We start from the raw sequence: 27,219 nt of genomic DNA on the forward strand, positions 1-27,219 counted from the left end.
TACAGTAAGCAGCATAACCTGGCTAAATGGAACCTGCTTCCAAGGACAGATTCTGTCCTGCTTTTCAGCTACAATATAAGAAAAATTTGGTTAATATGGACACAGGACTGCAAGGAGGGGATTTCCTACACTCAGACCTTGCTAGATTCCTTATCAACAGAAAACAGTGATAGAACACATGGAAATTTCTCCTGGAAACTTAGGTTAACCCCTTAATGATTAAGTGCTTTTTAACCACCCTGTCCTCCCCTCAATCTCCAACCCTGTGGATAAATCTTTGATAAGACTTCAGTGATAATACTGAAGCATTATCACGTACAAGGCAAACCCCTGTCCCAGACTTTTAAGGAGAGGACAACTGAGTAGCAGAGGTCCCCTCTCTCACACCTAACGGCATTCACAAGAACATCCCACCCCTGGAGGGGGTGCAATTGTTCAGTCTAATAATTAATTTTATTCACCACTTCCTCTTTCTTTAGAGAAGCAGTAAAATGCCTAACCAGCTCATAGCTGATTATATACAACCCTGAATCAGACAAAAACTCCTAAGAGTATATGTGGGGAAGAGAAGGGGAAAGGATTGCACTGTTCATCTCCATTTGCCCCCTCTAGAATCAGTCCACAAATTAGTGTCTGTATTCTACACACTTCCACCAACACCAAGAGCCATTTTTTTCCAGTGCAATGTCCACTGCCGGCAATGGACACACCACAATGGCCACAATGCCATTATGGGTACTGAGCCGTCCAAGGCTCAAGACTTCCCACTTCCTCTCATGGCTGTCAGCCCAAGGTAAAAGCCAGTATCACCTTTGTTTCTCTGGCTTGGAAGTTTTCCTGTTCATTTCAGTTCATCCTGGCCACAGCCTTTTAGAACTGATTGTGCTGTTTTTCTATGATTTGGGTTTTTGTTTTTTGTTTCTGTTTTTTTTTTTTAAAGGAGTTTCATCTGTGTTCCACTACAATTACAAATGAGACAGTGTCATCCTGTCTTCCACCAGCACAACATCTGGCCCAAACTGGTCTGTGCACTGCTTCACTGTAGCCAGAACGCTGAGGAGTCGCTGATCTAGGGCATCCAGATGAGCATCGGAAAGCACTGGTGAGATGGGGTCATGCGACATAGCAGTTTTTAAGGCAGACTTTAGCACTCCATTCTTCAGGTAATTGAGTCTGTTCCAGGTAGAAACCCGGATGCTGCAAAAGAAAGAAATGCACATCATCTGCACTGTCCATCTGAAGTCTCATAAGCAATACCAAAAGCCAGCCTCTTGAGGGAGCCTGTTACATCATGGTTGCATCTAAACAGAAAATAGTAAGTCTAACCACAACTGGTTTGGGGATGAAAAGGTCCAGTTATAACTGCCAGCATACACAATACCAAAATAAGATTTAAAAACTGAAGGTGAAGAAGTAAGAATCCAACATGTCGCAATTCTTACGAGAGTTATTATATGAAAACACTTTCAACTGCTAGCAAGGAAATTCTTCAGTCCTGAGCCTCCCAAAGTTCGAAAAGGGAAGAAAGTAAACCAGCCTAACTGCTAATTCAAAAGAAAACTCTTATTACTTCAGGAAGAGCATCACTGACCAAGAGTTAATCACCAAGGACAAAAAGTCTCATGACAGAACTTCCACTGAAAGTAGAAACAGATGCATCAGTGATCTTTATATTCCATTTGCCATTGCACTTTTCATGTTATTCTATATAAACTGTTTGGTCTGTGAAGTTTCTTGGGATTGTCTTCAAAATTACCATGTTTTAGCACCACCAGTTTAAACTCTATTCTTAGCCCTTGATGGCATGTACCATAATTGTTTTAACCATATATTTGTTATGATAGATTTTAGCATGTGACTTCTTTTATAACATTTGCCTGGTATTAGAAAAAAGGGATATCTGAAAAGGAGGGAACTGCAAACTCTGTTACACTGATAAATTTCTCTTTTGGGGCTGTGTTTAGGAGACTCTGAAAAAAGGAGACAGAAATGCCAAAAGATCCTCATAAAACAGAAAATTAAAAGTGCATTTAAAATTAATGTAGGAAAACGAAGGAATTTGAAAACCATTTAGTTAAACTGTTCTCCACATGCCTCCAACTGTACGTCTCCAACTGTTACTCATATCACATAATTTCACTCTGTGTTACACACACCAAGAGAATCGCAGAAGAATGTAGGTCTGACATACTGTAGGATGCACAGAGCTTTGCTCAGAGCAAGCAGTGGGTGACTGCTCAGGCCTTCTGCATAGGTTTTGCAAACCTTGAGCAATTCAGGGACACAACCCCTCAAGGACAGGCTCAAGAAACTCCCAAGTAAACACCTATCTAAGGAGAGTAATTGCACAAGAAAAGTAAAAAGTATCTCTGTACTCTACTCACATGCAGCACTGATAGAGAGGAGCAAGGATGCTTCTTTCATCCAGGGCAGGGTTTCCAAAGCTGAAAAACAAAATTAAAAACAAATGGACCAGTTGAACACTTAATGTCTTTCACATCATCAACAGATTTGTAAAGAATTCAAAAATCAATACTAGACAATTTCATGCTCCAACAGCTCAAATAATTTAAGTTAAAATATAAGTAGGCCATGACCAATCACAGATATAACTGTCAAGAGCATCAGCTAACATACCAGATAAACAGAAGCAGTATCAGTGTACCTAGGTCTTTATCTGGCCAAGGCACTCTGCAAACAAACTTCAGAGGAGTTTAGAAATTGAGCTCATTTGCATTCTGGACATAAAGAGGGGGAGCAATGCATATTTGACTCAGCTAGACAGGGAATGAATGAAATTGCCATTTCAGATGGCCAAGCTTAGACCAACGATTCAAACATACAGGTGATCACCTTTCAACAAGATGATTGCATTTCACGACAACACTTTCAAAGGGGCACCTTTCAACAGGATTTCATAGTACTTTTAAGCTTCACCTAAACACATGCTGAATTTTTTTTTCATTATTTCTCTCTCCTCATAACATCGTTTCCAACAAAGAACTTTCTCCTCAATAAGGATAATTTATACTACAAGTCAGGCATTATTCTGCTCAAATAATTCTGTTGTTAATAGTTGTTCTCTCCCAACACACAGCACTTATCTCAAAGAAGCTGGAAGAACTTTATTCAAGTTGTCAGGAAAACAATTTACTTCTAAGCCTGCAAAGCCCCAGAGGAAATAGTTTCATAATGTTATGAGCACATACGGTAATAAAAGGTCTGACATGACCTTCAACTATCATATTTACTTCCAGTGACAGATACACTAACTTCCTCCTAGACTATTGGCAGAGCATTATAGAAAGATAGTATTTGCCAAATTCACCTACAGCAATCTGAAAGCAGCAATAATTAAGCACACTCATTGTGGAACACATCTGCTGGCATAACTGAAGGCGCATTACTGAAAAGCCTGATGCCCAAAGACAAAATACTCAGTCACTTCCAATTCAGCCAAATGAGAACAATGGATGGGAGAAAGAGAGGGACAGAATCCACTATAGAAAAAGTAGAACTGGAAATAAAGATCAGTGAGGAAAGAGTGATAACTGTAAGCCTTTCAAGGATCTGTCTAGCTCAGAAGTCTCAACTGCAGCGTATACATCCTACACGGGAAATGCAAAGCCACTGCAGAGCAGAGTGAGGCACAGGAACCACCAATGCTAACAACCATAAGCTGATCCATTCACAACGGTGAAACTCACTGCCACTGCAGATGGTGATACTCATCAGGAAAAAGCTTGAGAGTCTCTAGCCTAAGTCATTAAAAAGCAGGATGGGTTATTTTTGCTTTTAAGAAGAATTAAACAAGTTATGTCCAATGGGATTTTTAATTTCAAACATGCCAGCCAATACGCTAGAATGGATAGCAAAGACAGAGCAACTCACATTTTACACATACACAACAAAGACTGGCCTCACACAGGACTTCTCATCAGCTCCTCCCAGTTACAACATGCTTCCTTTTTGTTGTGAAGATGGTTAATATCTTATAACAACAATTAAACACGTTCATAATAGGGCTAAAAATACTGAAGGGACTTTGTTAAAGGTGTGATGCTACATAAAGTGGTACTTCTGATCAGGTTATTGCACGAAAGTACGGCTTTTTCTCATCAGTCCCAGTTATTCTCAGAATTCACTGGCTGGTGAGTTAGGCAGTTAGTACCTAACACACACTGGGCATCATCCTATTTTGCTCTCAATGGCAAATTTATCTCCATTTTAAGTTTTTAGACTTTTATTGCTGCAGTAGACAGATTCATAAGGCAGGGAACAACAGGTTATTCAGAGACACATTTTGAAATGATCTGCTTCTACTGCAGCACTCCCTAATACATGCTAGTAGGTAATAAATCTTAAGTTTATAATCCTCCACCACTTGAAAACACAATAGGGAGGGACCTGGGGAGGAGGAAGGAGAGAAGACACAAACAAACATTTGAAAGTTTCTCTTAAAATTCAAATCACATTGTGCTGATTTAGAAGTCTTTGTAGTTTGATTAAGACTTGCCCGGTGCAGTCCTAATTACGTATCTAGAAGACAGAGTAAGTGCCACAGGCTTTGAAAGACCCCAATATTTGGTAAGTAATTTCTAATAAGAAGAAAAGCTTTGGGTTTTCAGTACCCAAAAGATATTACTGAAAAAATACTTAAAAAAAAAGAAAGAAAGAAAAAAAAAAAAAAGAAACACATAGCAGATAAATGTGTGCCTTTGTGCTTGCCACTGCCTTGCCACCAGGATTCCCGTGATCCTCACCTCTTGGCATTATCTAGGAGGATGAGCATACTGGCTCCTTCATCATCCTGGAAACTCTCATAGTGATGCCGGTCAGCATTCCCAATCAAATAATCAAAGATGGCAGTGTCAATGATATCAAGAAGACGAGGACCTGAATCATAGGGTGAAGTCTTCTTCACAGCATCACAATAACTTTCGTCATACTCCCACCTGTGCGACAACAAGAGAAACTAAATCATATCTTCAAGGAAAGCTCCATCATTGTACACCATTTGACTTGTGAGGTACTTATACCTGCTCTTTTGTTCATATTTGTGCTTAAAGAAAAGGCCAGTACAACAGTTAAGTCTATTCAAAGACAAAAGAGTTAGACAAACGTATCTTATTAATAGAGTAACTCCTACATTAATATCCTGTATTAACATACAAAGCAAACTGTAGTCTTCATACAAGATTAGTCATCGTTTGCCTACAGAAAACAAGGTCAGAGTTAGCTTCCTTACTGCTCACATTCAGCCATGGTTGGCATGCTTCACGGCAAGATTTTTGCTATGACTTGCCTCCCTTAATTTCCTAAGGTCTTCAAGTACAGCGTTTATTTATATTGCCTCGACCCATTCCCATCAGTCTGTCTTTCCAGTGATCCTCTCCTCATTTTTCCTTCTAATGCAAATAACCTCATCATGGTTACTAGTGACCGCCACTGGCCTAAGAGGAAGCACCTCATATATGTTCATTCTCCCTCACTCACAGATGCTACTTTACTCCCTATTTTTCTTTCAGAGTATCTTACCTGCTTCTCTCCTGGCAAGATTTCAAGTTTCCCTTTTCTCTCCTATCCTTACATACATAACTTAGGCATGTTAGGAGTAGGAAGATTTTCCAAATCAACAACTGGCTACGCCACTGGTGTTGGCAACAGGGTTTTGGATTCTATGACCACGGTTTGAAGATCAACAACTGGTGGGGAGAGATGGGATTCACCTTTCCAAGCAGGGCACATTTGCCTTTGCAAGCAGGTTTGCCAGCCTAGTAAAGAGCGCTTTAAACTAGGTAGGAGGGGGAGTGTCATAGAGACAGGGTAGACAACAAAACACAAGTTGGGCTGGGGGGCCTCCAACGGGTGCATGCAGCTGAGGATGTGTGTTTCGGACATGGCTATGGGGGACCCCTGTACACCCTTCCTGGGAAACCTGCAGGCATGACCACCTCTTTAAAATGCAGGTATACTAATGCACATGGCATGGGGAACAAACAGGAGGAGCTGGAGATCTGTGTGCGATCGCAGGGCCATGATCTCATTGCAGTCACAGAGATGGTGGGATAGCCCACATGACTGGAATGCTGCCGTGGATGGCTATGTGTTTTTTAGGAGAGACAGGCCAGGAAGGCGAGGTGGTGGAGCTGCTCTTTATGTGAGGGAGCAACTGGAGGCAGGCCTAAGAGGGGAGGAGGAGGAGGAGGCAGCCGAGAGCTTATGGGTAAAGATCAAAGGGCAGGCTAAAACAGGGGACACTGTTGTGGGTGTCTACTACAGGCCACCTGACTAGGAAGAGAAGGTTGATGATGCCTTCTACAGAAAGCTGGAAGTAGCATCAAGATCACAGGCCCTGGTTCTCATGGGGGACTTCAATCACCCTGACATCTGCTGGAAGGACTACAAAGCAAGGCACAGACAGTCCAGGAGGCTCCTGCAATGCATTGACGATAACTTCTTGTCACAAACGGTGGAGAAGCCCATGAGGAAGGGTGTCCTGCTGGACCTTGTCCTTATCAACAGACAGGGACTGGTTAGAGATGTGAAGGCTGGGGGCAGCCTTGGCTGCAGTGACCACGAGATGGTGGAGTTCAGGATCCTGCAGGAAAGAAGTAAGGCAACAAGCAGGACTGCAACCCTGGACTTCAGGAGAGCAGACTTGGGACTCTTCAGAGACCTAACTGGTGGAATCTCATGGGGTTAAGGCCCTAGAATGAAGGGGGGTCCATGAGAGCTGGCTAGTATTCAAGCATCACTTCCTCCAAGCTCAAGAGCAGTGCATCCCTATGAGTAAGAAGCGCAGCAAAAGGGGCAGGAGACCTGCATGGGTGAGCAAGGAGCTCTTGGTCAAATTCAGACAGAAGAAGAAAGTACACAGACTGTGGAAGAGGGGACAGGCTACGTGGGAGAATGATAGGAACGCAGCCAGAGTATGTAGAGATGCTGCAAGGAAGGTTAAGGCCCAGCTGGAGTCGAGTCTGGCAAGGGATGTCAAGGACAACAGGAAGGGCTCCTTCAAATACATCAGCAGCAAGAGGAGGACTAGGGAAAACGCGGGTCCGCTACTGGATGGGGAGAGCGCCCTGGTGACAAGGGATACGGAGAAGGCAGAATTACTGAATGCCGCCTTTGCTTCAGTCTTCTCTGCTGAGGACAGCCCTCAGGAATCCTGCAGCCTGGACGTGAGGGAGAAAGTCCAGAGAAGCGAAGACTTTGCTTTGGTTGAGGAGGAAAGGATTAGAGACCTTCTGGGCAGGCTAGACAGCCACAAATGCATGGGCCTGGACGGGATGCACCCACGGGTACTGAAGGAGCTGGCGGATGTTGTTGCCAGGCCACTCTCCATCATCGTTGAGAGGTCCTGGAGAACTGGAGAGGTGCCTGAGGACTGGAAGAAAGCCGGTGTCACTCCAGTCTTGAAGAAGGGCAAGAAGGAGGACCCAGGCAACTACAGGCCGGTCAGCCTCACCTCCATCCCTGGAAAGGTGATGGAACAGCTTCTTCTGGATGTCATCTCCAGACGTATGGAGGAAAAGAAGGTGTTTGGGAGTAGCCAACATGGATTCACCAAGGGGAAGTCCTGCTTAACCAATCTGATGGCCTTCTCTGATGGAACGACTGGCTGGGTAGATGAGGGGAGAGCAGCGGACGTTGTGTCCCTTGACTTCAGCAAGGCTTTTGACACTGTCTCCCATAACCTCCTCCTAGAGAAGCTCAGGAAGTGCGGGTTAGACGAGTGGACAGTGAGGTGGATTGAGAACTGGCTGAAAGGCAGAGCTCAGAGGGTCGTCATCAGTGGCGTGGAGTCTAGCTGGAGGTGTGTGGCTAGTGGTGTCCCCCAGAGCTCGGTACTGGGTCCCATCCTGTTCAACTTTTTCATCAGTGACCTGGATGAGGGGACGGAGTGCATCCTCAGCAAGTCTGCTGATGATCCGAACCTGGGAGGAGGGGCTGAGACACCTGAGGGCTGTGCTGCCATTCAGAGAGACCTGGAGAGGCTGGAGAGCTGGGCAGAGAGGAACCTCCTGAGGTTCAACAAGGGCAAGTGCAGAGTCCTGCACCTAGGGAGAAATAACCCTAGGCACCAGTACAAGCTGGGGGCTGACCTGCTGGAGAGCAGCTCTGCAGAGAAGGACCTGGGAGTGCTGGTGGATGACAAGTTGGCCATGAGCCAGCAATGTGCCTGTGTGGCCAAGAAGGCCAATGGTATCGTGGGGTGCATTGGGAAGACTGCTGCCAGCAGGTCGAGGGAGGTGATCCTGCCCCTCTCCTCAGCCCTGGGGAGGCCTCATCTCGAGTACTGCGTCCAGTTCTGGGCTCCCCAGGACAAGAGAGACATGGAGCTACTGGAGAGAGTCCAGCGCAGGGCTACAACAATGATCAGAGGGCTGGAGCACCTGCCCTCTGAGGAACGGCTGTGAGAGCTGGGCCTCTTCAGCCTGGGGAGGAGAAGACTTAGAGGGGATCTTATCAACATCTTATTGATAAATACCTGAAGGGACGGTGCCAAGGGGATGGGGACAAACTCTTTTTAGTTGTCCTGTGTGACAGGACAAGAGGCAATGGGCAGAAACTGAACCACAGGAAGTTCTGCCTGAACGTGAGGGGGAATTTCTTCACTGTGAGAGTGATGGAGCCCTGGAACAGGTTGCCTAGAGAGGCTGTGGAGTCTCCTCTCTGGAGATCTTCAAGGCCCGCCTGGCTGCAACCCTGTCTAACATGCTCTGGGTGACCCTGCAGAGCAGGGAGGCTGGACTAGATTATTTTCAGAGGTCCCTTCCTAACCTTACTGATTCTATGATTCTACAATTCTACGTACTTGCAGTCTTATAACATGGATGTCATGTCTCAATTCTCCACAACTAGGATTTTAAGTTTCCTCATTTCTTTCTTTAGTTTTCAAAGCTGTACACCACCATCACCAAAACAGTCACATCTCCTTTCCATATGTCATCACAAATAACAAGCATCACATCTTCCACATGTTCCAGGGACTGAAACAGTCCTTTGCTAAATAGCAGTTAGATTAGAAATGCTTTAAACCATCTGTGAACTGGAAACGGAGAAAACAAAAGCTGGAGAAACTCACTGACATGTTCAAAATCGCACAGTAAGTCACAAAAGGAGGGGGAATATCAAACTTAACTGCTACAGCTGTCACATGCCCCACCCTATCTTCTACAGATATAGGCTCAGAGCTCCCAATATGTCATTTTTCCTCCAGTTATCCTAAATACAGTGACCAAAAGCTTATCTTCTCGATGTTTGGGATAATATACCACAAATACTCCTCATTCCTGACTCTAGTTCCCTCTTCCCTTTGCAACGTCAAACTTGCATTCATCTTTCAGCATAAAACCAAAGTCTCATCATATACTCTTCCTTGTATTCAGCATATTTCCTTTATACTACATTTCTTTCTCCCTCAAATGTTTCTTTTTCTCTCATCTTCCTCTAGATCATTACTTAATCTCCTTGTAAGAGCTTTTCTGATATATGGTGTTCTCTCTCCTCTTCCTCTGATTTTTCATTCAGTCTTTCCAGAGAGACTTTTCTCCAACGTTTACTTCAGATCATTCATACCGTATCAGCGTAGGACTTCAAAGGTCAGAGATTTTATCTATTATGTGTCCATTAGGATTACGTACACTAATGGCTCTATATGAATTGTGTTCAAAAGGTCAACTTGGGGCAGAGCAGAAGCAGCTAAATGGAGAAGAAAATTCCTACAAAGTTATTTCTCCATAATTATCAGATGCAAAAAAAGGAGAGCATAACATATAGAATGTTTCACCTGATGCTCTCAGAGCGAGAAGTACAACATGACATGGCGCATAACACAGAAATAGAATTTTGCAATCCCATCACAGCAAGACAAAACCAAGTAAGTTTAAAATACAGTGAATATTAAAACAGATTTTAACTTGTTAAAATCACGTGCAAGAAGGCCTCTGTGATAAAAAAACAACCTCTCAAAAAAAGAAACATCTCCAAGAAATTCAACAGATCCATTATTGCAATTTAACATGTACTAAATACAGCTGATTGTGACCTTTTAAAAAGGAGGTAACTTCTGCTGCTCAGAAAGCCAACTGTACATTTAATATTCTAAAACATTTCAGTGAAGTCACTGAATATGAGATTCTTTCTGAGAACAGTCACATCATTGGGAATCAATGGAAGTTTTGGCTCAAGGACTAAAAATCTTTTTCTAACCACTTGTCTAGGCCCAACACTTACAAAAATATTACTAAGTTCAATAAAATCTGCTTTAGTCATGGCAAGTAGATGTCCTTCACAAACACACTGATATAGTATATCTTAGTACATGCAGCAGCTAGATTCCATTCTTGTCCTTCTCTAAAAGCAATTTTTATATGCTGAGCACAGTCTCCAAATACTAGTGATGTTTGTATCAGTGAAGAACTTTTCAATTCTTACCCATTTAGGTTAGATGCACTTTGCAGAAAATATACATATAGAGAAGGTCATAAAGAAGCAAGCAGTTCTCTATTTCACAACCATACTAAATCTTGCTAGGAAAACTTTTGAGGCAAGTAAAGAACACTTAAAAGCAAAAGGAAAAACAACCCGCCTAGCTCCTGGTTCTCCCCCTTCCTCTCAAATCTCCCACAACTCTTGTACAAAGTTTAAAGATCATGAAATTAGGTTTATCATAAAATAGCACAGTGTCATGGTATTTTACTAGGCCAAAGATAGGCATCCAAAAAAAAAAAAAAAAAAAAAGAAGTTTAGTAGAAAAAGAGAAGAACCTTGATTTGCCCACAGCCAAGATGTCCAAAGCCTGGAGTGATTGTGTGGTTGAGCTATATTCCAGGCAAAAAAAGTAGAAAAAGAACAATACTCAGTATCCTGAGAAATCATGAAAATTTCTTTCTTGCTCATTTTAATCTAAACCTCATCCTAGACATCTTCTAATATCATGTCAAGTTAGCCACTGCTAAAACTCCAGATTTTGAGAACATCTGCTCTGTAATTAGCCATTGTATTGCAAGGGTTCTTCTAGTCTAAATTATCACGTATAAGGATGAACCCTATCAGGTTCTCATACCTGGCAAGTTTCCCTTCACGGTAAGTCCTACCCCACGGGTGACGGTGCTTCTGGAGAGGCCAAACATCCGGTAGCCAAAGAGTCACTGACCCTTCCATGATATCTCCATCCGCACAAGCTGGTTCTGTTTCTCGACAATAGTAGCACTTCCCATAGAAGCAAGTGCTATTACCTTAAAAACAAAACAAAGCAAAGACATCACAAGAGCAGAATTTAATCCAAGGGACGTCAACTGAAATTCAGGAGCATGTTGTTGCAGCAAAGACACCCCTGCTGCAGGACTTCACTTCACCTCATGCTTCCTCCTCTCTAAGGTGGGGGGCAAAAGAGATGAAATAGATGTTCATTCATTCAAAACACCACGAAAGATTAATTTTCAAAGAAGCCAGTAATTATATTGCCTAACGTTTTTAACCATACTGACAGTTAAGGCAATACTGTATTATCAACAAGTTTTTGTGATCCCTTTCTAATTCCTCAGTGACTTGACTTCGCAACCTTAGCACTGCTTGTTTAACACACTCCACACGACAGGTTTCCTGATTTTTTCAAAAGGCAAATGAAAAAAGTCAGGTGAATAAAGACAAAGTACCACTCAAATGACGCTGGAGCCCTTAGACTTGCCACACATCTCTGCTACTTGAGCTGGAAATAAAAATGAGCTGCCATTCCTATGTGACCTAGGATCATGGATCTGTCAAATTTCATGGATGTCTTCTGACAGGCGGGGAGTAATGAAACCCAGCAGTCTTCAATCCATTAATGGCTACGGAAGAGGATGTTATTAACTTATTTAGCTTAACCTCTTCTGCTTCATCCTTCTAACCCTCTTTACTTTGTCCCTTGCCAAGTCAATCACAGCTCCACATGCACAGATGTTCTTCCAAAGCACTCCTCAACTAAGTCTCACTTCCTTGATTTCCCTTATTCTCTTCCCTTTCTTCCTTTGGTTCCACATCCAGCATCCTCTCCAGCACAGGCCCAGCTCACTGACAGATCTGTTTTTCACTCTCTAGCCTTACATCGTGTGTGCAAATTCCACATCACAATTCTTTACTCAGCCAACACTCCTTTGCAGTTCTCCATCCAGACCTGGCTCTGATGCTCCTCATATATCTGAATCAGATAACTTCAGGACATCAGATAGATGACCATTTACAACAGAGAGCTTGCAGTGGACCACATGTCTATTTGCATAAAAAGTCTTGCAAATCTCTCTTTCTACTCAAAGTGCAGCTGACCTAGCAAGGGCCAGAATTTCCCAGAATTCAGCTGTAGCTCTAGCAAAGCTCTACTGAATACGTTTGAACTATCATTTCTTCAAAAATTCAGAAAAATTGGTTAAATTTGGGTCGACAAGTGATTTACTCCTGACAAAAACATTTCCCCAATTCTGTCAATTTTTTTAGTTCACGCTCTGCAGAACAGGAATCTAAGGAAAGGCAACAAATATTTTTTTTGAGTCATACTTTTCAAGTCAGCATTTTTTGCTAGAAAATTGCCTAGCTATTTTGGCTGAAATTAAAAAAAGTAAAGTTTGCCTGAGGCAATCTGAATGCAAAAAGAGGTTGGCAAGGCAAAGCTACTCTCATCTGAAAGCTAAACCTTAAAACTAAGTGTTAAGCAAATTTAGTAGGTGAAGAAATACACACACACATATATATCAGCTGTAATGAACAACTGACTCTAGATTCTGTCTGAAAAAAAAAACAGTACCTTCATATTTCACAAAAAGCCCAAAGGAGTTAAGGCAGTAGCATAAGTCTTTTGGGTGCTTAATGAACACCTTGTAGGCGCTTACATTAACAATTCCCATTAAGTGCCCCTCACAGTATTATTTCTGTAAACAACATAAGAAGTTCTGATGCATTTAGTTAGGAATGCTCAGTAGACTGATGTGGCACAGAAAACATCTAACATCAGCTGATGCACCAACCCTACAAATTATCCCAAGTAACTACTGTATTTACATTAGAGTTAAATACAATTCCTTTTTTTCTTTCAGGTCTAGTCAAAGTCTTCAAAGACTTTCTAACCATTTCTAACATCAGAAAGAAAATACTCAAAAAAAAAAAAAAATCTCTAACAGCGGCCTGAGGGAACAGAAAGAAGTTATAGATAAAACCAACTACATTTTTGGAGAAAACTGAGACCTCTTCTCCCACCAAATGGAGTTTTACAAGTGTTAAAATTTCTCTTGGGACTGAAAGAGGCTTATAACCTTCCACTACCATAGCTAACTGTTCCAGACCTGTGTCAGATTCCCATGGCTCTTTTTCTCATTTAACATGATTTTCTTTACCAGGCTGCATAATACATAGAATCCACTTACCCGCAGTCATGAAGGTACCCAGAAGCTGCTCTGTGGCAACTGGTTTGATCTCTGTACGAAGATTCACAAACCTGCCAACCACCAATGGAGCTCGTCGGAAACCTAGGATTCTGATTTTGGGTGAAAGAACATGATGAGGGATGAGAATTTTTGACACTAGGCAGCAGTTCTAAATTTTAAAAAAACATTAAAAGGTCTCTGTGCCATTGCAGGAAATCACAGATTTGAGACTAAAGTCGGAACCCCATGACAACCTCCTCTCTTTTCCAGGGCAAAGTGAGGACCCTCCTTTTTCCTAAGTGCCAAAGCATAAAATTTGCTTTATAGGCTGCCAACAACACTCTTTTATTAGAGCATTTGCAGAAGAGCAACACAGGATGCATCATGCTCCAACTCCCAGAAATCAGATCTCATACAAGAAAAAAAAAAATCCATCATCTCTCTTGTGTACAAGCTCAAGCACTAACCATACAGCCTTTAGGCTGCTCACCTGGAAAGATCATTTATAATTTACAGGAATTAGTATCTAGTAAAATCTTACATTTATGCTCCAGTTCAATGACACTTCAAAGCAAGCAGTCTGGAAGTTATTTTGTTTGGCATGAGGGAGAGGAAGGAAGGGAGAGTGGTAGAACAAACGTGAATGCTTGATGCATCAAAAAAAAAAAAAAAAAAGAGGTGGAAAGGATAATCAAAAAATTGGCAGTAAGAAGATCCAGGTTCCACCCTTATGTCTGCCACAGCCTTTGCTCTGTGACTGCAAATGATTTGGGTATTTGTAATGAGACTTTAAGAGTGCTTAAAGGAGGACTACAAACGTAAGTGCAATGTCAGATCTACCTCTCTTAAAGCACTTCTGATAATCTTCACATTTCAGTTCCCTTCCTTCCCATTTTTTGAAAAACAGACAATCTCCATTCCACAGAGATACAGGGAAAGTTGCTCTTTAACAGCTGCAAACTATTTTTAAAATATTCAAGCAGTAAGTTCCTTTCTGCCTCTAAAGTACAAAACAGCTCTAAGAAAGGACAACACAAAACGTCTGCCTGAACAAATCACATAAGCACAAAGACAAAAGTCACAGCCAATAAGACAGTTGCGCACAGTTTGAGAAAAATGTAGGAGTTACAGGTTAATAAACACAGAACTTAGATCTGGAAAACTCATCTCTGTAAGTTCAAACCCACAGGTGAAAGTTCAGTATGCTGGATAATACAGCCTCCCCCTTAGCAGTAAGCACACATCATCATTCAGGTTCTTGGTGAAAAAATAGCACCTGGGGCCAAGATATCTAATTGCCACCATTCAAAACAACAGTGCATGCAAAAGTTATGTGGGCAGGTAGTTTCTGCTAAGTATTCTTGAAAGAGATCAAGGTGCATATCTGAAGCAAGAAAGGTTAGAGAAACCGAGCACCACAACACAGTCAAAGAGAAAGTAAAGAAGAAGTAGGACAAAAGGAGTTTGGACTTTGGTCTAGCCAGAAAGCGGCTTTTAATTGTTCCTTTACATTGTTTGATCTTCATATTTTCAGGGAAACTGAACACTGTATTTTTCTTAAAAACACAAATGAATAATAGACATTTGGCTCCAGGATCAACTTCCTGTCTTAAAGTAATTCAAAGATCTCAACTTCATCCACCATCTGAAGATTCCAATGACAGTGCTGGTATTATACAACCAGTTATCACAAAACCTTCCTAGAATAGTAATTTCCATAGCCTGTGCAATAAGTTCCAAAGATAAATCAGGACTAATAAATGTATCTCTCACCACCTATGAATTTGGCCACAGTAAGAAGCTTCTTATTTATGTACTGAGAAAGGAAGAATAAAATCTCAGTTTAAGTTGGACCATTCTGTTCTTTATTTTATTAGTTGCTCATCATTCTTATTCCCAAGATTTTAAGTCTCTTCACATGAAAATTTTTCACATCTTTAATTAGCTTCATAAACCTTCTCTGAAGCAGAAGAGTAGTCTTTTTAAAAAGGAGAGACCAAAACTGCAGTCATTTGTTCTACATGAAACTGCACCACTAACTTACATTTTGTAGCTATCAATACTCAGCATTTAGTATTTTCCATCCCATTCCTTATGTTTCCTCTAGCTGTTTTTCTTACAGTAGCTGCACCTCCAGCTTGAGTCCACAGTAACGCCTGGAAATCCCTGAATGCAATCAGGATATGAACACCTGTTTTTTTCTGCAGGATGCACTGATTCATATTTAGAATTATTAGCCTAATTAGACTTTTTTTTTTTAATCACACTGGACATTATTTTAGTGTTTCAGACTTTTCCACAGGACTTGGCTAAGCAATTTTTTCCATATTATATGAAACATCAGTGGTGTCAGTCCCTCATCCACCATTTCAAATTTTTCACAAAAAGCTTAATATTAGACTCTGGCACAGATCTTTGAAATGAAGCTTCACAAAATAAATGTTCGTTTTTATTCTTGGCCTCAATTTGTTAGAGGCACATGTTAGAAACAATTTACACCTGGGATGCATTCTTCAAGAGATGTCTGCCCCGTTTCCCCCAACTCTGAAAAAAAATACACCACAGACAATAAAACCAAATAATCTAACAGATACATACCTATCCAAGTGAAAGGCTGCTACTTCTGCATTGTGTCTGTCATATCCAGCATATGGCTCTCCTTCCACAACATAGTCCCTGGCATATCTGTAATTGCAATAAGCCAGAAAGTGATTCATGCAGGATTCTCATCAACTTTGCCATTCAGAGTAAAAAGTGCATGAACAACACCAAGTCAAACAGACTCTGGGTCACTTTCAAAATGATTGCTTATGGGAGAGAGAAAAATCATTAATGAGAGGAAACAGTTTACAGACTGATGAAGAAGTAAACAAGGAGGAAAGGTCAGTAATTCACAGTGGTCTCAAGTGCTTGGGAAGCTGGGCCCATTCAAACTAATGAGTTTTAATTCAACTATATGCCAAATCACATCTAAGAACAGAGAATACAAACCCAACCAGAGAATAAGAGACTATTTATACTGGCAAGCAGTAACTGTGCAAATGATTTGGGGTTAGAATGGATTGTAGATTAACATGAAAATACAATTTGATATCACAGCAGAAATGCCAAATGCAATCTTTGGTAGTTAGAAGATCAGCAAGCATGAATCTGAGGAGAATATTGGCTATAAGAAGGCCCTTTATTTTGGTAGAGAAAAGGCACAATGAACAGAAGAAAAAGAAATTAGACACACATAACAGCAGCAATGGTATATTTTGGCAGAGTGAAGATTTGTGTTTGGGTTTTTTTTTGTTTTTTAAATAACGAAGATGTTACCAAACTAGTCAAGGCAAGTAAAAATATCAGAGATTCTTGAAACCTGAATCAGGTCTAGATACTCCTTAAGAGGTATGCTTCAGATATGCATAAATTACCACAGTCAAAACTGAGGAGCAAATGGGTGAAATGAACTATATTTTCACATTAAGTAAAACCAAAATAGATTATCTATTTTCTCATTTCCACCTATGAATCTAAACTGTATAAATTCGATTATTTCTAACAAACTCAGGGTTCAAGCAGCAGTGTAAGTTCAGCTGCAATGCTCTACTTGGATGCTTTAACCCTGCCCAGAGAAGACCTCTAGGGCAAGACAATAGACCATTTCATCGGACTGAGTAAATGCCTTAGCTTCACTGCTAGAAGCTGAGAGAATTAACTAGTACTAAATGATGTAGAGCTCTGGGGAGGCAGATTCCTGTCAAATTTGGAACTTGCTCCAGACAAGCATCTTATTTCACATAAACTACTAGCATGTAATGGCAGCGAGTTTTAATCATTACAAACTTAGAGATGGACTTCAAGTAATTTTGAGATGAGATGGCTATCCTCAAAACAGGTCCTCAAAATCAGGTCTTTTCTATGTATTTACAGCAGGCTTTTGAAAGTATGGCCACACTTTGAAAGCTGTAGAGCTGATTTTTTGGGGGTAAAACACAATCAGCTTAGTGCTTCCCTGCATAGCAAATAAAATCTTTATAAAACAAAAATGGCAAATCAAGAGAATTCATTCTTCCCAAACCAGTAAGCTTTCTCAAAAAGACTGTTTAAACATATTATCTTGCAGCAGCAAAACAAGACTCTATCTACATGTCAAGCCATTCAGTGGTCACAAACAGAACATGAGTGTACCAGTATGGCCAAGGCCACACTGTCTAGTATTCCCATAAACTGTCTAGCATTCCTATAAACATTCCCAGTTGCACATGTCCTTGATGGAGCATACTTGTAGGCCACTTTGTTGGCCTACACAGATGTTCCATTACTGGAATGTAATTTAATGCTTCAAGAAACACTTTATAGCATTCACTTACATAGAAAACGCTACAGCAATGCCATGTCTTGTTCCTGTGTTTATTGGAAAAGCTGTCTGTGGTGCCACCAACACTTCTGTGCAGAAGGCTCATACTGTTTAAACACAGCCCAGCCCTTCAGTGCAGCTCCAGCGAGACCAGTAAGCGACCATACAGGAACAGCATTGTGAATTCAAGTAGTTGAGGGCAGATATTTTTTCTCATTCTCTAATCAGTCATTACCCTGACAGGAAAACTTCATACCTCCTTCAACCAACATCCGTTAGGGAGAGACGTACTTATTTCATGATGTCAAACACTACATATTTACAGTGCACTCCCACAAAACACCTGCCTTATATCCTTACATCTTTGTTCCTCCCAAAGGCAATCAATCCAGAAAGCTTTATAGGCCTGCCCAAGACTCTTCATAAATGTTCTGTCCCGTCAAATTTCCCTACTGACAACTATCAAAATAAATGCGAAAGAACTACATCCAATTGCCTCTAGTTTAGTAAGTCCCTGAGCTGCTGATCACTGTAAACACACGGCGTACCAAGGATCACTGCCAGCACACCTCATTCTTTTATTGCCCCTCTGGCACTCACTGTCAGCCAGTGGCAGAGACAGGATCAATCTGACCTAGTGAGCCATTCTTGCATTCATCATGCAGAAACACTGGACACCCAGATCTACTTTTAAGACCGGTGTCAATTCTCACTCCTTCCTTATTCTTGAACTGCATTCTCACATGGAAGATTGCCATGACTCTTGTTCAGGAAGATCAGGCAAGATTTCTCTCGACACTTCCAGAACCTGTAAATCCAGAATCAGCAAGACACTGCTCAAAAACACCAGGCTTAACCAACATTCCCTTGGGACTGAGCAGAAGGTTATTCTTTTAACCTAAAGAAAGGCTGTTTTGAGTATGGAAGCTATATTGCTTAGGAGTCAGTTGGAAGAGCCACCGAATGAGACTAGAAGATGAGCACGACACAATATTGCCCATCTCCCAAACGGCAGAATGGATTCTGTTTATATATGAATTTGTAAATTAAAAGCACAGCAAAAGAGCATGTAGACAAAAATACATGAAGTAGTAATTCATTCAATCATTGAAGGGAATATTTACCTCTTAGGTTTGAAGACTACCTTCTGTCCTCCTTCAAGTATCAGCAAAGCTTTCAGCTGGGTCCCTTTATATCCCACATCAGCTTTTATTATTTTCTTTGTCGACATGGCATGCATAACAGCCCCCAGCTCAGGTGTCTCCTCAGGATACACCTCCCGGGGCACCACCCACTGGGCTGCAATCTCCCAAGGGGACTGCAATGTATGGTCAAGTCGGGGGTCTAGTTCAACACGGAGGCTCGCCATCATACGGTGAAAGGCTCGCTGGTCTTCACGGTTGGCAGCTGAGGTGTCCAAGTTGTCAATGAGGAAAACTTTTGTGAAAATGAAGATAACAAGGAGGATGGCCAACAGCACAACTCGCTGCTTTAGCTTCATGGTGACATTCAACCCTTGCTCCCTGACTCTTTCTTCCAAGCGTTACAGGAAGTCTATAGGAGATCAGGGTGAGGAGTGAGATGTTAGTTGATGAATTTCATTCATAACTTGCATTGAGAAAGAGTTATTGCCACCGCAGCATCTTCTGGTTCCTCTAGAAAGAATAAATAAATAAATAAATAAATAAATTTACAGAAATGCCTTCCTTTAGATCCCCCAAAGTTCAAAATCTAGTCCATTTTTGGTGCATAAGGCTAGATTATATATACTTGTATCCTAAAGCCCTGGCATTTCTGTTAAAACGTAAGGGGTTGGTCATCTCCCCATAGCCTTTAAGTGATCACACGAAAGGAGGAATTGACTGATACCATCTCTACTCAACTGAAATCACAACAGCTTGTATTGCTAGATGTGACTACAATTGGTAAAATATTTTCAGAAAATTATACCGCAAGTCAATGGCTTCAATTTCACAAACACCTCCCTGTTATCAACAGAACCTATGACCTCTGATTTCTTAAAGATTTGTCCCTCGAGAGAGTTCCCATGCAGATTTCTCCGACATCTAGCAATGCCTGTGCAGCCACATAGCGTAGTTTCCTAAAGATGTAATGTATAAGAAGAGAAAAGACTTAATTTGTCTGTTGCCTTTCATTTTCAGTTAGTCTAGTTAACCCACCTTTTCTTCATTCTCAAAAACAATTTGAGGACATCCTTATTTCCTCGTACCTAACTATGCACCTTCTGCAGTCAATTGTAAAACTAACGACCACAAAAATATACAAAAAAATCCATATTCTCAATGCCAAAGTAACACTGAAAAAACAAAATAAAACACTAATTTTGCCTCTTCTCATAAATTTAACCCATGTATAAAGTCACACTGTTTTTCTATATTTATGGTGGGCTGCAAGACATGCCTCACTTCTCAACAAGCCTTTGCCAGCCAAGTTTTAGTATACAGGGATCATATAATAAACAGCTCATCAACTGTAATTCAATTACAAAGAGAGAATTTATCTTCATATTATTAGTGAAATATAGTTGAAAACCAAACAGAAACTGATACTTAGTCACATCTCTGAGGAACACTCAGAGTCAACAGAAAATTTCTCTTTCCATAAACTGTGTTAATCATGGAAACCACAAACGGCACCCTGAACTGTGGTAAGACTAATATAAGAAAGCTGTCTCATGCAATTTAACAATAAGCATATAAACCAGTCGCTATTAATCATGTCACTGGAAAAACAAGCTGCACAGGCTAAGTTAATTTGCCAGTAGCAATCAAGGGACAACAAGACTACACGGCCAAACACAGACCACAACCATCTTCAATGTCTGTGTGCACATCATGCTCTGCTTGCAAAGGTCACAAGGGGATTCAGTTGTTCTGAGAGACCTAAGCATCCCTTGTGAGGTACGTCTGTATTGGAGTTAAGGCTACAGCAAAGAGCAGATGACAGTAAGGTGCATCCCTGGACACTGAACAAGTCATCACTACAGAATCAGGTCTAGCACAGTATGAGAATACTGGTATAAAACTACACGCAAGCCCTAGGCTGCGATTCTGCTATACCTTAAGTAAATTTGCATTAGGTAAGCAGCAGACTCACCCTCCCCCTCCCAGCCATGCGGCTCTCCCACCTTCTCATTTGTCAGTGCTAGCATTCATACAATCAGTCTGTGAGCCAGTTCAACAACTCAACCAAACAACAACCAAGTTGCTGATTCACCCAAACATGAACTATTTTCTTTGGTTTGTGTGGACAGGTTAGTTTTATGCCAGCACATGGCTTATCATCTGACTACAAGCAGCTCAATACTGGTTAGCAAGTTAGAGAGAGAAAAGAGGTTGGCACAGCAGCTCCAATAATGAGGTGACACAGAAACTGTACAAAGTCCATCTCCATACAAAACTGCACCTCAAGTTACTCAAGTCCGCATTGCCACCTAAAAAAATGTCCTGTCGTGCACATACTTCCCACCTTCACAAAATAAACTCCATGAAAGACCTGATCAGTGTTAAAGTTTGAACATTTTTAATTACTGACTTTTAGCTAACAGTTACTGTTAGCTGTAACTGTTTAGGAAACAGTTACAAAAAGCCCATCTTCAGGGACAAGGAAATTCTTTAACAGATTGTGAAATCTTTTGCGAAGTAACTTTCAGAACAGCCACCAAGTTGAACACCACTCAAACTTATAGGCAACCCCCTTAGATGATATACAAGAATGGCTTTTAACCTTGCTTACTATTTAATTTTTTTGCTGCCATTGTCCTGCTTTGTGTGGCAGCTCAGTGCAGTTTGGCTCTTCCCAGGTAACACATTTTGCCTCTTAAATTCTCTAGATAAAATCTGTCTGTAGAAGCAGGTAAGAAAGTGAAAGGAAAAGGTAGAACATAGAGTAAAAAGCATCCACCAAGTATCACAGATGCTTTAAACAATACTATAGCCCCCTGTCAGCTCTGTAAATTTGACTTCAATCTGTACTAATAATGAAAGACAATAAGCTAGACATTTATATAGAAATTAAAACAAATTCTTGTTCATCTTGTTTCTGTTCAGGCGCCATATGATTCCTCCAAACAACCTGACAACCTGCATGCTACACGCAGGAAACACGAGGGTAAGCACAGGCAAGAAAGATAGACCTGACCAGAACTGTTACAGTCCGTCTCTTGGAGAAATGGCTGTAAATAACGAACACTATTTTTAAACTTAAGAAAACAAAGTAGATCCAACTAGAACTCTGCCCTCAGATAGTTATTTCATTTCTTTCATTACTTAATGAAAGTAATTTCTTTCATTACTTTCTAGTAATTCTAAATCATTTTGAACTTTGCTGTTATCAAGATCTACTTTCATTCATTGCTTAAACTGCAAGAACTTGCATGGAAGAATGCTGTTTATTTCAGAACCATTATTCTCAATTATGACACTTTCTATTATGAGATATAAATATCCTTTAGAAGTCTCTCACTCTAATGCTGTTCAACTAAAGTACTGGGCAGAGGTGTTTCACACCTTTAAACTTCAAGCTGGGCAGTCATTTACCTGGTATGATTTTCAAGAATGCTGAGCTTCTCTGAGATGTAGGGTTTTTCTGTTTCTTTTTTTTTCCCTTTTTTTTTGGGGGGGGGGGGGGCACAACATAACTAGAATCACTACTTAAAGATCATTTACTTAGCTTATCCTTGTGATAGTTTTGAAACTCATTTTGTCTGAAAATCTCCAACTACGTAGAGTTTAGCAAAAAATAAAAATAAATATTTGATACAAGATATTTTAGTAATTCCTTTAATAAGAAATTCTCACTAAAAATTTCCCTCAAGTTACGCCATCAACCCTAACAGCCCTACACTAAACTGTTACTATAATTTTGCACTCTACAGCTTTAAGCAGGTGAGACTGATCCAACCTAAGGCTGCTATACAATCAATTTCAGAATAGCTGCAGAGCTGCACAGTTTGTTGCTGTACAAGGCAAAAAAACAAAAAAAAAAACAAAAAAAAAAAAAAACACACACACACACACATATACATAAAAGATCAATCCCTTCATGAAGAAGTTTACCACAGAGAGCAAGAACTTAAGCGTTACTGTTTTTAATTAAAGTTCGTAAGAGTAACAGCACTATCATATCATAAGAAAATATTTACACTGTTTTGGAAGAAATTAATTTGAAGATGAGGACAGGTCTCTGTCACGATGGATTGGAAAAGCAGGATAATGAAAACTCAGGAAGCATGAAGCTGACCCTGGAACGAGGACAGATACGGAAAGGCAAGCTACAGAAACAAATGGACAGGGAAAAAATAAGAGAGAGAGAGACAAAGCTGAAAGTAAAACTCCATGAAACAGAGGGCAAAAACATCTAGGAGATGAAAGTAAACCCAGAGGTAATCTTGGAAGGAGATACAAAAAGAAAACAGTTCCAGAAAAAGTGATGGGAATACAGAGTAAGCGAATGATCTTCCAACTTGCCAAAAAAGAGGCAAAGGGCTCTCCTTTGTGGATGAGTACTTTTGTGCAAGAGCCATAGGAATAAGAGATGTATAAAATGATAAAATGATGCCTTTAAACAGGCATCAGTGCAGCAGAAGCCAAACAGTTTCCAGCAGTCAAACAAATATTAAGCCTGCAACCTGAGCTGACGTGACAGCGAGAGACTAATCCCTACATGCACAGTCCCAGGACACAGACTCCTCACGCTACCAGGTAGCAGCCACTGATCTCTTGCCAAGGTCATGTAATTGTAAGTTTTCAGGTTTGTTTTCATTTTTTTGTCTAAGTTTCTTTTTTTGCATCATATTCAGCCATCATTAGTGAACGGAAGACTTAATCCAAAGAGATTTGTTGCTCCATTATCCAAATTCCATTTAAATGTTACAGGACCACAGAAAAGTCAAACTCCCTCTGTGCCATTTTATCATATCCTTGATCTACTGGAAAAAAAAGAAACAGAAGTAAACAACAGTACCAGCTTTTTAACAGTGTAGTCGGCTGGCAGGTTTGAATCAAGGCTTCCTGTTTTTCACCATCTCTTCAGGATATTTCCTGACCGGTTTTATTTCTACTTATAGTCACATCTGTACTCTCAGCAAGTAACAATTCTTCCAAGACAATACCCACATAATAGCATCTGTTATAGTCATTATGCATGCAAGCACCTGAGCTAAAGAAGTTCACTAGCATTACATACCGACATGATGCTACTTCACTCCCAGTTCAACAAGCAGCATGAAACTTGCCTGCTATGAACAGCAGCAAAATCATACCTACTGTAAGCAGCCTACAGAGTGCACAAAGCAGTATATCTCAGAAAATATTTTTCATTAGAGATGCAAGACCAATGCTGTCACATATCGTATTTTTTTATAAGGCTAGAAAACTACTATCTCAAAAAACCTGTGTACATTAGACAAGGATTTTATTATGTCCCAAATGAAAGAAAAGGTCTGACATCAGACAAATGTTAGGTCTGTCAGCACCCAGACACAGAATATCATAGTTCAGGCAGATGACTATCTGGAATAAATATGGGCAAGTATGCTTTAAATGATTTTCCCCCTCTTTTTAAATAAGCTTCTTGTGATCTCCTATGAAAAGGTCTTTAAAAGTTCTCCAGTAAATCTGTGAAGAAGTAGTGAAGAAACAGTGTATACAGTAGTAACATTTTCCTCTTCCTAAAATGTATTTCAGTCTCATTAGACCAATCTTTGTTCCTATCCTCCTCTCTTTGGCAGACTCCTTGGTAGCTTAACTTTTTCTCTCTGCAAAAATGTTGTTGCTTTAGCTTTTCTAGCCAGGCTCCCACAGACCTTAGCTTGTATTTTTTTCATTCCGTCACTTCCATTCGCTGCATGTGGATCATTCTGAGTACTAGTTTAGTAATCTCATGCATAAGGCTTCCTACATATTCCCTTATTCTGTTAAAACTCATACTATCTATAGACACAACTGTTCTTTTACGTACCCACCACTGCATTTCCGGATGACAGCTAGAGTACAGATAAAATATAAAAGATCACAAATATTTTAACTGCTGTATTTTCTGTGCCTATCACTATAAATGTCAGTAATTGCCCTAGATCATCTCAACAAATTTGAGAAACAAAATCATTTTGTCTGTCCACTTTGCCCATTCCACAGGCATTTATTAAAAAAAAGAAAGAAAAAAAGAAAAAAAAAACTTGCTGGATCAAGGACAGAAAACTCAAAAAGTCAGGAATAACTCATTCCACATTCTCAGTCTTTACCAGCAGCTAGTTGGCCACTTTGCAAACAGTAAGATCTGAATCAGCTAGCTACACAAGGAATATGGGGCAAGCAGGGAGGTGTGAAGGAGCTCGGTGTCCCGTAGGAGAGACAGAGGGTACACAAGGCACTAAGGGTCGTGGGAGACAGGCGGGAGGGTAGAGAAAAGGCAGGCAGGAATTACTGTAGTAATATTGTGGCAAGCAAATTCACAGGAAACCAGGCTTCACTAATTCTTCTCTTTATAGGAAAACCTTCTTTTAAGCAGTTTCCTATGGAAACAAAGTTTATATAATCATACTTTTACCAGTAAACTTTTGGATCCATTGGCTAATTCAAAAAAAAAAAAAAAAAAAAAAAAAAAAAAAAGAAAAAAAACCCAAAACAGTAAATGTTTCAAAGATAAAGTTCATGTGTTTATTGGAAATTAGCAGCTGGCTAGAGCTAAAGGAAAGGCTGCAGCATTAGCTCAACAGTTGTCTGTTTGCCTTGGCCATCTGGCTAACCATCGTGTGCACAGCTGGTACATGGGAGAGAGCTGGAAGTACTGTATGAGAAAGAGAGAATCAGAAATATTGTAAAGTGGAATCATAAGGGACATGGGCAAGAGCTAGGGTTACGGAAGTGGTGGATGGTGCTGAGATCCAGAACAGAAAATAACAGAAAATCTGTTAAGATTTGCTACTCAGGGAACAATTCTCCCTTTCCCCCCACCCAAGTTATTGAAGTTCTACCTAACTATTAGAGATAGATGTATAACTACCGCAATAAAGAAAGCTGCAAACATTTTAGGGAGCCTTGTTCAGCTTTGAAGTCAAGCCAAGGAAGTAGGAAAATTCTGTAATTCTCCTTTTCAGCTTGACATTCTTATATTTATTCAGTTCACAGGCACCAAAAATCCAACTCAAGTCCAGGCATCCATCTAGTATTCAGCAACAATAAGCCTAAGTCTGCCATAAGATAGCCCCAATCGATTTCCATCACTCGCAAGAAAGGAGGCAGAAAGCAATAAACCACAAGGTAGGAGATTCTGCTGTCAGAATTTAGATGCCAACTTTGTTGATGTACAAGAGTTCAAGAAAAGCACCTCACCTGCCTGAGACTTCAGACTGCAAGCGGAAACAAATTTTGTTGCAACTAAGTAGGTCAGAATTAAGGACATGAGATGTACACAGAGTCACCTTCAAAATAAAATCAAATCAGAGTATTAATGCTCTGTTCCCCCACAAGTGTTGGGTGAGATTCACTGCTGTAGAATTCACAAGAGCAGAACCTACATTTTCCAGGTTCCTCTGTTCGCTCAGAGCCAAGAACGTTTAAGTATTTTAGGACTAGTGCCTCAACCAGCACAAACGAGAACAGCTGCACTACTCATACAAGCAGCTACCTAGTAAGGCTCCATCGACCAGGAACAAGACAGAATTGCTTTAAAAAATCATTAAACCCCTTGCATTTATGCTCAATCATACAAATCTTACTTTTCACAACTACACAACGGCATTAGCTGAGCTGCAAGTTGTACTTTATGCATCAGCAAGACAGCTATTCACAAGTGTTTTTAAAAGATAGATTACACAGCCGTAAAAGGTCTTTTTGCATCTGACACCAACAATCCAGACACACAAGGAAATGCAAGACAGCAGATAAACATTCACGTGTGTTACAGGACCATCAGCAGATGAAATCAAGTGGCGTTTCTGGAGATGGATCTTTCGCACGCAGAAATCGTAAACGCGCTTTTAACGAAGCAAACCTGCCGGGGCGCCAGGCTCCGCTCTGCCGGCGGACCGGGCTGCGCAGACCGCAGCCTGCTGCTACGGCAGGCGCCGGGCTGCGCTGGGCCCGGCGGGGCCGCCGCGCGCCGCCAGGCCCGAGCCGCTGCGCACCTGCGCCGCCGCCTAACGGCCCTAACGGTTCTAACGGCTCCAACGGCCCCGCCCTCACGGCGCCCCGGGCCGGGCGAGGCGGCGGGGGCGTGTCCGCCCCTCAGGTGCCACCGCCCCGCCGAGCCACGCAGGCAGGCAGGCACCGGAGCGGCCCCTCCTCGCCCGCCGGCGGCGGCGCGGCGCGGAGCGGCGCGGCCCGCGCAGCCTCGGCCCCCCCTTCCCCCGCCGCACTCACCCCGCGCGGCGCCCACGCTCCATGTCCCCGGCCGGCGCCGCCGCCGCCGCCAGCTCGCCAACATGGTGCCGCCCGGCGCCATGCCCCT

General features: G+C 41.3%; 1 protein-coding gene across 1 annotated transcript; it reads right to left on the bottom strand.

The window, feature by feature from the left end:
* Window positions 1-27,219, bottom strand: FAM20B (FAM20B glycosaminoglycan xylosylkinase). Its single transcript, XM_062581338.1, has 8 exons — window positions 27,132-27,219; window positions 18,873-19,403; window positions 16,005-16,091; window positions 13,407-13,516; window positions 11,075-11,246; window positions 4,764-4,955; window positions 2,385-2,444; window positions 1-1,197 (listed from the first exon to the last, which is right to left on the bottom strand). The coding sequence occupies exons 2-8, from the start codon at window positions 19,247-19,249 to the stop codon at window positions 966-968; spliced, it is 1,230 nt and encodes a 409-aa protein (XP_062437322.1). The 5' UTR covers window positions 19,250-19,403; window positions 27,132-27,219; the 3' UTR covers window positions 1-965.

Source organism: Rhea pennata, chromosome 8 (assembly GCF_028389875.1).
Source record: "Rhea pennata isolate bPtePen1 chromosome 8, bPtePen1.pri, whole genome shotgun sequence".
Lineage (NCBI taxonomy): Eukaryota > Metazoa > Chordata > Aves > Rheiformes > Rheidae > Rhea > Rhea pennata.